A 13,000-nucleotide genomic window follows, 5' to 3' on the forward strand; every position below is an offset into this window, starting at 1 on the left:
CCTAATTGTTTAAATCATATCAGAATGGCTCTAAGAAATCCTAGCCTTTACTTACCGGCATGCTTTTTGCCTGGATTTTCTGCCATTACAAAACTTTATAAGTCTTTCATAACATTAAATAATCATTCTTTTCATGTACAAATATCTGCATTTCTTGAAATCTTCTGAAATATTTTCTCTGCAGTTTGTTTTTTTCTTTTGTTTACTAGAGAAGAGTTGAACCTCATGCTATTAAAAAAAAAAAAAAAAGCCTAACTACCTAGAATAGAGTTTGAAAAACTACAAGTTAAATCCTGAGTCCTGACAGGTATTGCAATCCTGTTTTGAAAATAATTTCCCAAAAATGTGTATAACAGGGACAAATATATTTACTGTGACTTTCTCCATTAGCATTATTACAGTATGGTAAGATTTTGTACTAATGAACTACTAACATTCAGTCTTTTAAAAAAAAAAATACATTGGAGTTTTTTGTTTGCTGTGTAATTCTAGTGAAGATGTCATCCAGTTACAATATCTATGTGGTTAGGTATTTTTAGAGCATTCACAGAACATAACCATGCCTTTTGACGGACTTTAAATCCTTCAGCCAGAGTTTTGTTAATTCACAATGTAGCTGTGTTATAACCTTTAATTTTGTTATGATTGACTCTGCTCACTTTAGTATAGTTACTGTGGCTGGAGCCATACTGAACAGAAATCAGACCTCTCTTCTTAGTCTGGATTTCATTATTCAACATAATTCTCTGCTCTGTAAAATACAGGACAGGAAACCTTTATTCTTGGTCAAAAAGTAGAGATGACCAAAAATTTACTCAGTAACTGAATACTGTATATACAAGACTAGATATATAATAAAAACTAAATATAATAACTAAATAAAATATATATAAATATAATAACTAAATAAAAACTAAATTTAACAAAAACTAAAGAGACTTATTTATTAACAGATCTTGAAAACTGATCTGTCAACTGTTGTAACATGCATTTAGAGAACAAGGTTCTTCTGTAAAGATGAGAGCTGAGTATCTGAGCAAGGAGAATGAGAATCTGAGGTCTGCTCTTGATGCCCCAGGAGACTGAGTCAGGGTACAGCAGTTCTTTTAAAAAAAATAAAATAAAATAAAGAAAAAAAAAAAGCGGCTAGCTGAGCTTGATTGATTTCTCTCCCCACAATAAAAAGGCAATTTGTAAATGCTGTGGTTCTTGCAATAGGGCTATCTTAACTTAGATTGGAAAGATTAACGTTAAGTTAATCCTAAAGGTAGCTCGTCAGTGAGGCAAATTCTCTCTGGGTGCAAATATCTTTTTGCTTACCATACAATATCATCTGATGAAAAAAGTCAGACCTCAGCTGCATTGCCAGAGGTGCAAAATTTCTACATGCCTCACTGCATCTAGGAATGCTGCAGGGTAGAGGTCAGAGATGGGATTTGTATTTGCTCTGTAATTTTAAGAAGCTGTCACCGTACTTAAACGAAAGGCTCCTGGGATTCAGATGTTCTACTGTATCTGAAGAAATTAAATGCAATTAATACTTATGTCTGTCTTCTATAAAATACTTCTGTGGGTTTTCTTTTTCTCCTTTTCCTGATAATGCTGTCGTCCCATCACATGCTGACCTTAGTTCCTCCATCTCAGCATTCAGAAATCTCTTGATCATCTCTAGTGAGCCAGAAGGCTGGGTGCTGACAGGGGCAGTTATTTTGGAAACTGGTTTTTGTGCCTTGTGAAACTGACCCTATTTTTTTCCGTGCTCATTTGCAGAGGAGGAGTGTGGATACATGAACAATAGAAATTTAAAATAGAAAGTTCCAGCTATTTACAGTATCTGCACCTGAATTGGTCTGGGCATAGTTTTGAAATAACTGTTCACTTTCTTTTTTTAGCTGTCCTAAAATTTTTGGATTATCAAATTACGCACTGGTTCCCAAGATTCCAGTGTACTGCTCGCCGTGTGGCAGTCTTGCCTTTTCTGAGAACGTAGAACATACACAGGCTGCTGCAATTCAGCAGTTTGACCCTCTGCAGTGTGTGTGTGTGTGTTCTTGACCTCTCTTATTACCTAGTGGTAGATATTTGGAGAATGTTGACCTGCTGTTTATTCTGTGTTGAAATAGTTATGTCGCTTAGTCTTTATTGATTTTAATCTTGCTTTTGCCCTTTCTTTTCCATCCGCTACAGAAGAGAAAGCTAGTACAGAATTTGGCAGAATGCCTTCATAGTCAAGGCAGTTTTGGACCTCTTATCGTACAGTATAGGAATCACAAACAAATTTCTTTCACCAAAGATGCTAATACAGCATAAACCCACCAAACTAAACAGAAGGCCCTTTTCTGAAGGGATAAGAAAAGAATCATTTTTCTGTTAGGAATTCTCCCCTATGTCCCATTCCCTCGCCTTTGCAACGGTAGGCAGCTCAGTGGCTCAGCCCTGTCACTGTCACTTATGTACTGCGGAGATGTGTACTCTCCTAACTGCAGTTTGAGCGTCCGTGTCGCAGCCAGAGTAACAGCTTCCTCCCCACAGTTGCATGGGACACAGTGTTTTGGTTTTCCTTGTGTATTAGTACTAGCACCTTTCTGAAACTAGAGATGAATTGTTCCCTCATTCTCAGATTAGACAGGGAAGGGAGTTGGAGTTTCTAGTGTCTAGTACAGCAAGGATGCCATCCCCCAGGCTCTGAAGGTGCTATAAAAGCTACTGCCTGATTATTTAGCCTGATTTAACTACACCCCTTGTGTCATAGTTCTCTGCCCATGTTTATTTCACTTCCAGGTGTTTTTGATAACTTAACTCCATTCAAGTTTAGGCAAATTTATGGAGGGGTTTTCTTCATTTTCTCTTTTGGAGAAAATTACGTGAGACTTGGGCAGCTCTTTCTGTGATTCAAACCAGATTTTAAAAGGCCAGTTACACTTTCAGGGGAAATTGGACTAAAACCCTCTTCAATTTCTGCCCTTTGAATCATTCTCTTGCTTTTTTATTGCAGATGTTTTTAGGTGGTATATTTTTGTATCTGAAATTCTGCTTTTGTTTTTGGAAATGTCTGCATTCATTCACCAGCACTATTTGAATTGCAGATGAATGTATAATGCCTATAAATAGCTTATTCAAATTCCACTCTTTTGAACAAGTTTTTAACAGAAGTGTCTTTTCTTAAACTTTTGATGCCTCTTTTTTTGTTTTTTTTAATAACCAGTAATGTAATGAAAAAATATGCAACCATTCAAAGGTCCATAGCATTACTTTGAACGCTTTATTATGTTGTACTTTGTTATTTTGCATTTTCTTGAGATGAAATGGAGCACAGAAATAGATTGATTCACTGGTGCCTATGACTAAACATGGCCTTTTCCCCCCCCGCCCCCCTCTTGTTTCAGATGTAAGATGGAAAAACAAATTCTGGGGAAAGTCCATGGAAATTGTTCCAGTTGGTACAACACATGTAACTCTGCCAGCGTGAGTGGTGCAATAGCACATTCCTGTATACACATGTGCACACACAGACACTACTTTTACCCACATAAGAACAAGCTGTACAGTGCCATATTAGACCTTTGGAAGAATAAGTGATTATGAAATTTCCCCCCCCCCTTACTTTAACAGTAGCATTAACTCTTCCAAAGGTTAAAAACAAAAGATAAAATAAAATTAGAATGATTAGAATGATTGCTTTTTAGAAACTTAAGCTTGTAAAGAGGGGCAGAGAAACTGAGAGAACTGAATTCAAGATTGGAGTTTACAGCAGAAGTAAAAAGGGGTTTCTAGGAGGCAGGATTTATTTGGGACAAGAACAGTGAGGCATTCAAAAAATTGTATTATTATTATTAAGTAGAATTCTTTGCAGATCTTTTCCTAAGCTAATGTGCTAGTTTAAACATGGCATGAGACTTCTCTCTTGTATATAATTTCTTCCAGCTTTGGAGACCATTATGAGTGGAACAAGGTGACATCTTGCATCCATAACATCTTAAGTGGGCAAAGATGGATTGAACACTACGGAGAGATCATCATCAAAAATCTTAATGATGACACTTGTAACTGCAAACTGACTTTCATAAAGGTGACTTCCAGTAACCACAGCAATGTTGGCAGTACCCTTTCTAACAGGCACAGCACTGGGTGGATGCTGTCTGCTGAAGCAGAGTACAACTGCTTAAAAGCTGTGTTTTCTTATAGTTCTCCTATAATTACCTCTGATTCTTTGTGAGACTTTAATGCTGAAGGAACTGCAACTCACTAGGTAGAGCCAGGCAAGAAAGAAAAGCAACAGCTTTTTCAGGTGATTCCAGTCAAGGTGTAGAACAGTATAAGGAGGGAAAGGAAGAAATATCATCAAACACCTATATTTGTGTTTGAATAGAGAGATACGCAAAGATGTCTACTGGCAGTGGTCTACTACATGCCTCCTGCTGATGGATTGGCATGTGCTCTGGATGCATTTGTGCAGCAGCTGTCGAACCAGCCCTTGCACAGATGCTTTGCTAACGGGGGAGCCCGTGCTCTTTTCTAGCCCTTTCCATGTACCTGAAGGAGCTTAACTGAGGGGTTTTGTAGTTGTTGCTGTTGTTCAAAACTTCTGCTTTGGTACCAGGCATCAGACATGACATCCTGAAGAAATTCCCTTGAAAACTGAAATTAAAATTAGTTTGGCAGTAGATTAAATGACTTCTTCCTAGTAAAGGGAAATCAGCTGGAAACCTAAAATGATGCCAAAATTTCTCACCTGAAAAATAGTTTCACACAACATGCTAGGCAGCTTGTTTTAATCCAAGTTTTCCAAATCAGATTGCTGGAGCAAAGCTGTGCTTTTCATAGCTTGTGTCTATGTCATCTGCTTCTAAGTACTCCAGCATACACCTACAGCATGGCACACTCAGCAGCAGAAGGAAAGTTAATATCATTTTTGAACAGTTCCTTTTCTTATTACTTATTTGCTTTCCTGAATATTTTGTACTTTGTAACAATCACTGAAGTGATTTCATTTTTCTCCAAATACTTAGTTGAAAGTACTGTTATGTTTTTGCAGAGTTGCAGTGGATGTTGGGAGTTCAAATTTTAAAGACTGAGAGACTGCAGATATTTATACCTTTGATATTATAAATTGGCTAAAGTGCAGATTACTTTGAATATCAGTTGTTTCTCAGTTCTTCTTCTTCCTCTTCTTCAAATTGGGGGAGAATGTAGATAAATAAGTTGGGAATCAGTGTTATTTGTCACTGGGCAAATATGAAAGTTGGCTATGCTTCATCCAGTACTGCCCCTAAAAAAGGCAAACAAAATAGATATGTTTGTCAACATTAGCATTTTAATGCGCTGATTAGTAATACTAAGAGTAGTTCTCTGTACATTGTACCATAATTCACGCCTAAAGGAGTAGTTTTCATTTCAGAAAACAGGCTACAACAAGGTGCTACTCACATGATAAAATCATTCACACTTAGTCTTACGCACCTTTTTTCCCCCTTGTTCTTTTTAATTCTAGGCAAAATATTGGAATCCAAATGCACATGAGATTGAAGGAAGTGTCATGGATAAAACTGGAACAGTTGTGCATCGAATTTTTGGGAAATGGCATGAAAGTTTATACTGTGGGACTTCATCCTCTTCAAACTGCATATGGAGAGCGAGTTAGTGATCAGAATGGTTGATGTACAAAATTTTAAATCTGCTTGAGAATAAACATGCTATCTGTTTTCATCTTGTTTATTAGGCCCCAATTTCTTATTATCTCTATGTGGAAAAATTAGATTTTTGTCAAGCATTTAATATGTAGGCCAGAAGAATAAACCATTTAACTTAATAATACTGAGATAACTTCATCCCATGTCTTTCTGCATTTTCCCCATTCTCGCTTGATTGGGGATATCACTTTCACATTTGCATGTGAAGGGTGTATTGAGGACTCCAAAAAGGGAGGGAGGGGGCACTTTATTTTGTAGAGAGCTGCAGCTGATTTCTTGTATTAAACACTGGAGAATACCCCACAAAGCTCAACTCTGTATTGTGAGCCATATCTGAACTTCACCCAAATCCATGGGGGTTTGCGTCTACTGTAGTTTGAAAAAGCACTGGGGTGGTACCATGCACTTCATCACAGTTTTGCTGTGGTTCAACTGAGAAAACAGAAATCTGTTTTGATGTAGTGCATCAGAGCAGATTTTCTCTTTTGTCACAACACTATTAAATACCTTTTATTCCCCCAAAATCAAGACTCTGGCTCAAAGAGGTGAACAAATGACAGAGGGGAAGTTTGGAAGGTTCCTTCTAAAGATGAAAGCATTTAATTGGAATTCCGAATGTACTTTTTTCTTCTGTAGATCCAATGCCTAAGGATTATGAACAGTGGTATGGATTTACTCAGTTTGCATTAGAGTTAAATGAACTGGACCCGCAAACTAGACCATTACTACCATCCACTGATACACGTTTTAGGCCAGACCAAAGGTAAGAAGTTTTCCTTCTTAAACATCTTTCTCAAATATTGTTTTAAACTTCTGTACACTCACTTTACCTCAAGCTCAGACTATCCTGAGTGGATACTTGCAGTGTGTTTCCATTTCTGTATTAATATGCATCTGAAACGGACATTTTAATCGCTTACCAAGAGCTGGTCTACTCCATATGGATCAATATTTTCAAGAATTGGTTTTTGGATGTTTCAGTTTCTAGACAACTGCCTTTTAAAAGGTGCTAAATCTTTTCAGGTTTTGGCTGTCCAGCATACTGTGTTTGAGTAGCCAAAAACTGAGGCACTTGAAATTCCTTTCTACCGTAGAATTTCTGCTGTTTCTAACTTTAGAGGAAAAGAATCTAATATAAAAATTACTTTGAGCTTGTTATGTGAGTTGTTGTCTGCAGATGTAGTTGTTTACTTTTCAATTACTATGAACTACCTGCCATAAAGGCTAAATTCTGGAGCTCCAGGGCACGTGACAAAGATGGGGGACTGATGGGAAGCACCGATCGTGTTTTCTATCACTGCTGGTGCTACAGGTTTCTAGAAGAAGGGAATATTGAAGGAGCTGAAATGCAAAAGCAGAGGATTGAGCAACTACAGAGAGAGCGACGGAAGGTTCTGGAAGAAAACAATCTGGAGCATCAGCCTAGATTTTTCAGGTACTATATAATGATTAGCATGTACTATCATGTTTTGAAATTTGCATTATAGTTCTGGTTCTAAATTGCGACAGAGTGGGCTCCATTTTTTTCCAGTTTTCTTTTACATTCTTGGGGTTTTTTTGTGCCTTGGCAATGTGAACACTTCAAACTTGGTTAAAACTAAGAATTATATATTGCCTTCCTACTAGTGCATCCCTGAATTTCTCTTTAACTTCTGCCTTGAAGACAAATGGGATTTGGTCTAAGCTTGAATTAGCCTGGGCATATGCTAATGTAGCATCTTTCTTTCCTTCAGACAAGGCGAAGGGGGGATGGATTTAGCTTAATAACCTTTGCTGAACTCCCACTGAATTCTGTGGGATTGCCTTGCGCAGCACTTTGCAGAATTGCAGCCTTTCATTTCCAGGGCTATTTTTGAACGTGTTCCCCCTTATGTAATGAGGAGAGAATTATGATTTAGAGGACGCTATTTTTTCCTGTTGTAAATCAATTAACGTTTGAAGAGGGCTTCTGCCATCAAAAGGTAAAAGTGAATGCTAGCGATCACATGGGTTTTAGCCCTCCAGCTTTTCTGTTTGGGATCCAGTGAGAGAGCGGGAGACTAGATGAATGGGTCTGTGTTGCAGTTGACAGATCTGAGATCCTACTTTTTTCTGGGTAGATGCTGTACTTCTGAGGAGCAGGACTCTGAGAAACACAGAAATGTTTAACATGGGTGCAAAAAAGAAATAACTCAAAGCCACTCATCTAGAACTCCTTTTGCTTTGTGCCCCTTCAAAAAGTAAAAAAAACTCGCTATAAATTTACATCAAGACCATGGAGCAGCTCAGGTCTTTGGGTGTGTGAGAAGCTGGTGAGCTAACTCACCACAGCTACTAAAGAGAAGCAAACTTTGCTTTCAGCAGACTAAAAGGATAGAAGCGAAGTCTAATACTGTATAATTGTATATTCACAATAAAGATAGAAGGATGCTCTTTGAAAAGTGAAATTTGTGCTGTAGATTTAAATAATAGAATAAACACTTCTAGTTACTATGTAGCAAAAGTGTTACGCAGTGCCAGAGTAGATATGAATTATACATTTTCCTTTTGATTACAGTGATTTCTGTCTTCTACAAATCATAAGCTTGATATACTTAAAAGAATAATTTGCTGTTGTGCCAAAAATGTGGTACACCAGATTAAAAGCAGACTGTTTCCTTCAGGGCACAGTACCTAGTGCAATGAGCCCTACTGCTTTACTGAGAACTGTAAGGCTTTCTTTATGCAGTGAACGTGATGAGTCATCTTTGGAGAGGAAAAAGGAGACTCTCGGATTTGGTCTCAGTCAGGACAGAAACACAGATCATTTGGGTTTTAAAAAGGCACAGGAACACTGTTCTTACAGAAGTTTCCAATAAGCTCCCTGTGGGCATTTGAGACCAAGAAAAAAATTTTGACTCTAGTTTTAAATGCTAAGCACTGACAAGTCCAAGTGAAAGCAAGCGTTTATCTCAGTTGAACACTAGGCTAGTGAGGTGCCTCTCCAAGGCCCACTGCAGGCATAACCAGTTTGGTCCCCCGAGCTGTACTGCCTCATTTTAATGTTGTACCGAGTTGTGCTGTGCCTGGTTTGAGGGCTGGTTTGGGTATCTCTACACAGTGTGGGATTGCGCGCAAAGAAAATGCCAGCATTACATTTGGGAAATTTGTTTAATCTTTGATAGGAAATCCAAAGATGACTGCTGGGTGAGCAATGAAACCTACATGGACCTTAGAAAAGAACCTGGTTTTTCCAATCTGGACAATCCTGTCCTCTGGTGAAAGAGGAACCAAGTGAAGATGCTCTGTTCTGTGTTCTCAGATCTGACTTAAAAGAAGTATATACAAAACATACATATATATATATACACACATGCATATAATATATGTGTGTGTGTGGGGGGGTGTATGTGTGCAAGTGTGCATATCTCCAGAATTGTGCTTAATTTAGAGTCTGATTCTGCATTTGTTTTCTCTACTCTGACTATTTCAATGATTGTTTGAATGTATAAATACCCTAACTTCTTTTTATAAACTATTTAATAAATATTACTGAATGTTAATGACTGGAGGGAAAAGAGGACCTTTTACACTACTTTTTCCAATGTGTAATAATGTCAGTTCTGAGTTAACTTATGCCTTACTGAATTGCACTGGAGACAATAACATCAGCATCTCCTAGCTGTGCTGAGAGAGAGGGGAGCGGAAGCCTTAGTAATTCAAACTGCAAGCAGGCTACCACAGCTTGAAGAGGAGTGCAGCTGTCTCTGGACTAGTCGAAATTGCTGAAACAGACTTTCAGTTGGTGCTGGAATAGGAATACGATCCTTTGTTGCCTGTGGAAAAGATTTAAATAAGCTTTTGTTTTTATCAGCTTTCTTACTAGTATCATGGAAGAGGTAGTTCTGAGCTGATTACATCAGTGATTCTACTGCCTTAAACGTAAACTGTACCCAGCTAAATGTAGTGCTACAAATTCAGGAATCACCAAAATTTTCCACTAGGAATCTTCAGATTTATAGCCCCCAACAGGGCAAAAGGAGGAGATCTTTTCTTGTATAATGCTTGAGCACCGAATAGATGAAGAAGCTCTCTCTTTTTTTCCAGTAAGTAACATCTATACAGAGCATGAAATCCTGTGCTTCCATAGCTTCATTTGTTTTTATTAATGAAAAATTGCAGCAGTAAGACTTTTTAAAGACTAAGCAAAATAATTGTTTTAAGCTAGAAATTTTTCGTAGTATTTTGATATTTTCTACCTCTTAAGAAATGAACAGCGTATTTAAGATCTTATGTTAAAAAAAATGACCATCTGCCTTATAGAGAAATGTATGGAATCTTTGATTTTTTTCCTCTGTCTGTTATGTTCAGATAAATATTCAAGTGTCTTGCACTAAATTGGTTGCATCTCTTTCCTGTAATTTTATACGTATGATTAGATTCATGAAATACTAAACAGTAGGTCAAAAATATAGCAGGAAACAGATGTAGCAGAGGTCGCACTTTTGAATGAAGATAATGGAGATGGGCAGTGTTCTTGTTTTTCCTTCAAACAGCAATGCTACAGTGATTCACATAATAGAATAACATACATTCCTGCCTATCTGCAACTCAAGCCTAGCTCGTGATTCTTCAAGTCTGCTGTGCATGTCTGTGACTCTCTGGCAACAACAGTTTTCAAGTTTAAAAAATATATATCCTGTCACCACCACCACCAATAACCCCTTTTGTTTTTCTTATATGTATCATGCCACATTAATAGTACAAAATAAATACCTGTGATAAATGTTATTGCCATGTTTAACTGGGACTGGACATTGTATGGATAAGGGAGCCTCCTAGAGGAACTAGTAGCTTAAAGAAGTTTACAATTTATCGTGTGCTGCACTGTTCTAAAAATTAATCCATGTATTGAATGCTTTCATTTTAAACCAGATCTGTGATACTAGATTAGATCTATATATATTTGCATTTTGCTTCCTGTTACCTTGAAACTCCATTGTCTTAGAAGCAGACAATTGCTTTGTCACCTTTATTTGCTTTGCCCAGGAGCTCTGCATCACTAGCACTTCTGTAATTTATTACCAAAAAAAAAAAAGTTAACATATTTCTTTAATTTGTCTTTTAAAGACTCAACTGGGAGGCCAGCAACTTACAATGATGCAGGGTTCAAGTCAATATGAAGACAAAATTTGGGCTTTGACTCCAAAAGAAATCTGAACCTTTAGGGACTGTTTGGCTTTCTGAGAAAAGTGGGGATCTCTTCATAGCTTGATCCCTTGTTGTGTTTTATTTTTGTATTAACTATCAAAACTTGGCACAGACATAAGCTGATATTTGTAATTATCCTTGCTGTTGGTAATTACCATTTAAATTCAAAATAACATTCACTTAACAACAGAATAGGGTAGGGGGTAGGGGTTTTTTTTTTTAAGGAAAAAAAGGCTTTTAAGAAAGGGAGTAAAATTTGTGGAGGAATATAGGTTGTGTTAAACTTACTCATCATCCTGTTTGGCAGCTATTGTTGTTATTGTCTGGTCTGACTGCTGTTTAATATTTTCAGTGTATGAAGTGGATTTCCCCATATGCTTTGTTATATGACCCAATAGTTAATGACATCCAAAATTAAAGGGTCAGAGGCAAAAATGCAAAGTTAAAGAATTGTAATGCATTAAAAACTGCAGGTGTTAAACTAATCTCATTATTTTGGGTGTTTGAGTTATGATTTTTGAGAACTCAGGCTGGGCTGGCAATGTTGCCTTCTATCTTACAGTCTAGATAAGTGTCTAAAACACATTTTGATAATGACAAGAAGCATTGGACTGGGAAGGGCCTTATATAAACTGTTTTCTTTGGCAATGTTCCCAGATTAGGAAGGGGAACTGTTCAGGATTTTACTATCATCCCAGTAAAGTAATGCCTGAGAAGAATCCAGGGTATTTCTTAGGTACTTGAAGCAAAATCTTTGCACAAGTAATAGCTCCTTCTGTAAAACTGTGCTACACAACTGCCAACCAGGTATGACCAGTTGTGAATGATCCTTTGACCCTATGTTTCCAACTCCAGTGAAGTTGTCCCTGGTTAATTTTGTATGAAAGAGCTGGTTTTAGCTGTTAAACTTTTGTCAACAGTATGTTAAGAAATGGAAGAAAATTGTCTTGATGTTATTTCTGTGTATGTATACAAATATATTCATCATTTAAAAATCACAATATCCTCTATACAGTTATTCTTGGTAAAATAAAAAGCTGTGGTAGAATTTTTTTTTACTTCAAACACTGCTGATGTATTCATAAGTGTACAACTTACATTAGCCTTTTGCAATATACTAAGACATATTGTTTTTAAGAACTGAAATCTAGAGATCTTTTCTTCCCCCCATTTAGATTTTGTACATGGCTACACTTCTACCCTGAATGCTAATAAGAAAATATCAGGCAACTTAGTGCTTCCTTTCACACACAGCAGTGATTCCCAAGGTGTTTAGCTGAATGGATCAATCTTAAAATTTCCTGAGGACTGTTGCATGCTGTAGCACTCTTATTTGATCACTTCATAAATGTTATTATTTAACATGGTTTCGAGGGGCACAGTTTGAGAACCACTCATCTAGAACTCCCTTTTGCTTTGTGCCCCTTCAAAAAGTAAAAACACTCGCTATAAATTTACATCAAGACCATGGAGTAGCTCAGGCCTTTGGGTGTTAAAACAAGGGGGCAGTTTTCAAATTACACAGCAAAGAAAGAAAAATATCCAGGGAAATAGTGCTCATAGAAAGAGAAACTCACAGATGTACTTCCAGATTTGTAGACATGACATTTAATTTCTGATTTTGGTGCATAGGAAGTTTGGGGTTATGAAACAACAGCATAATTTGTGTAGGACACTGTTCTCGGTAACAAAGTGCACTTTGGTGTCATTAGATTGAGTGGAACTAGGGTGCTCCATTAATCATTACATTCCTTTCGTAATCCCTGCTCTAAAAGATGTTTTCTGTGTTAGATTGCCAGCATTGATCTACTTCTTTCAGACATTTTTTGAAATATAAATCCAATAAAGAAGTTAGGCTCTTTATACAGAGCTGGGGAAATAAATATGTCAGGAGCAAGAGCCAGAACAGCCAAAATTTTGAACAGGAAGCATCCTAGAGAGATCTGTTCTTCTCTGATGCTTAGGTAGCTGTTTTTCTTGGGGTACAGAGTTGACACCAACAAATTTTCTTTGGACCTGAAGCAGAATTGCTATTTCTTATAAAAACTTGGCCCCTGAAGGAGATGGCGATTGCAAACACAGTTACCTTATTACTTTGCAGTCTAGTGTTTAAACTTACCCTGCAGGAACTGGAGACTGAA

At 37.2% G+C, this 13,000-nt stretch overlaps 1 protein-coding gene across 1 annotated transcript in view; it reads left to right on the plus strand.

The window, feature by feature from the left end:
- OSBPL3 (oxysterol binding protein like 3) overlaps window positions 1-11,853 on the plus strand; it is a 72,649-nt gene extending 60,796 nt beyond the window's left edge. The window contains exons 17-22 of the mRNA XM_013941366.2: window positions 3,387-3,465; window positions 3,925-4,069; window positions 5,492-5,636; window positions 6,327-6,453; window positions 7,003-7,125; window positions 8,834-11,853. Coding sequence (XP_013796820.1) covers window positions 3,387-3,465; window positions 3,925-4,069; window positions 5,492-5,636; window positions 6,327-6,453; window positions 7,003-7,125; window positions 8,834-8,930 — 716 coding nt within the window. The 3' untranslated portion in view covers window positions 8,931-11,853. The remainder of the gene's footprint in view (window positions 1-3,386; window positions 3,466-3,924; window positions 4,070-5,491; window positions 5,637-6,326; window positions 6,454-7,002; window positions 7,126-8,833) is intronic.
- The last annotated feature ends 1,147 nt before the right edge of the window (window positions 11,854-13,000 follow it).

This window comes from Apteryx mantelli, chromosome 2 (genome assembly GCF_036417845.1).
Source record: "Apteryx mantelli isolate bAptMan1 chromosome 2, bAptMan1.hap1, whole genome shotgun sequence".
In the NCBI taxonomy this organism is placed as follows: Eukaryota; Metazoa; Chordata; class Aves; order Apterygiformes; family Apterygidae; genus Apteryx; species Apteryx mantelli.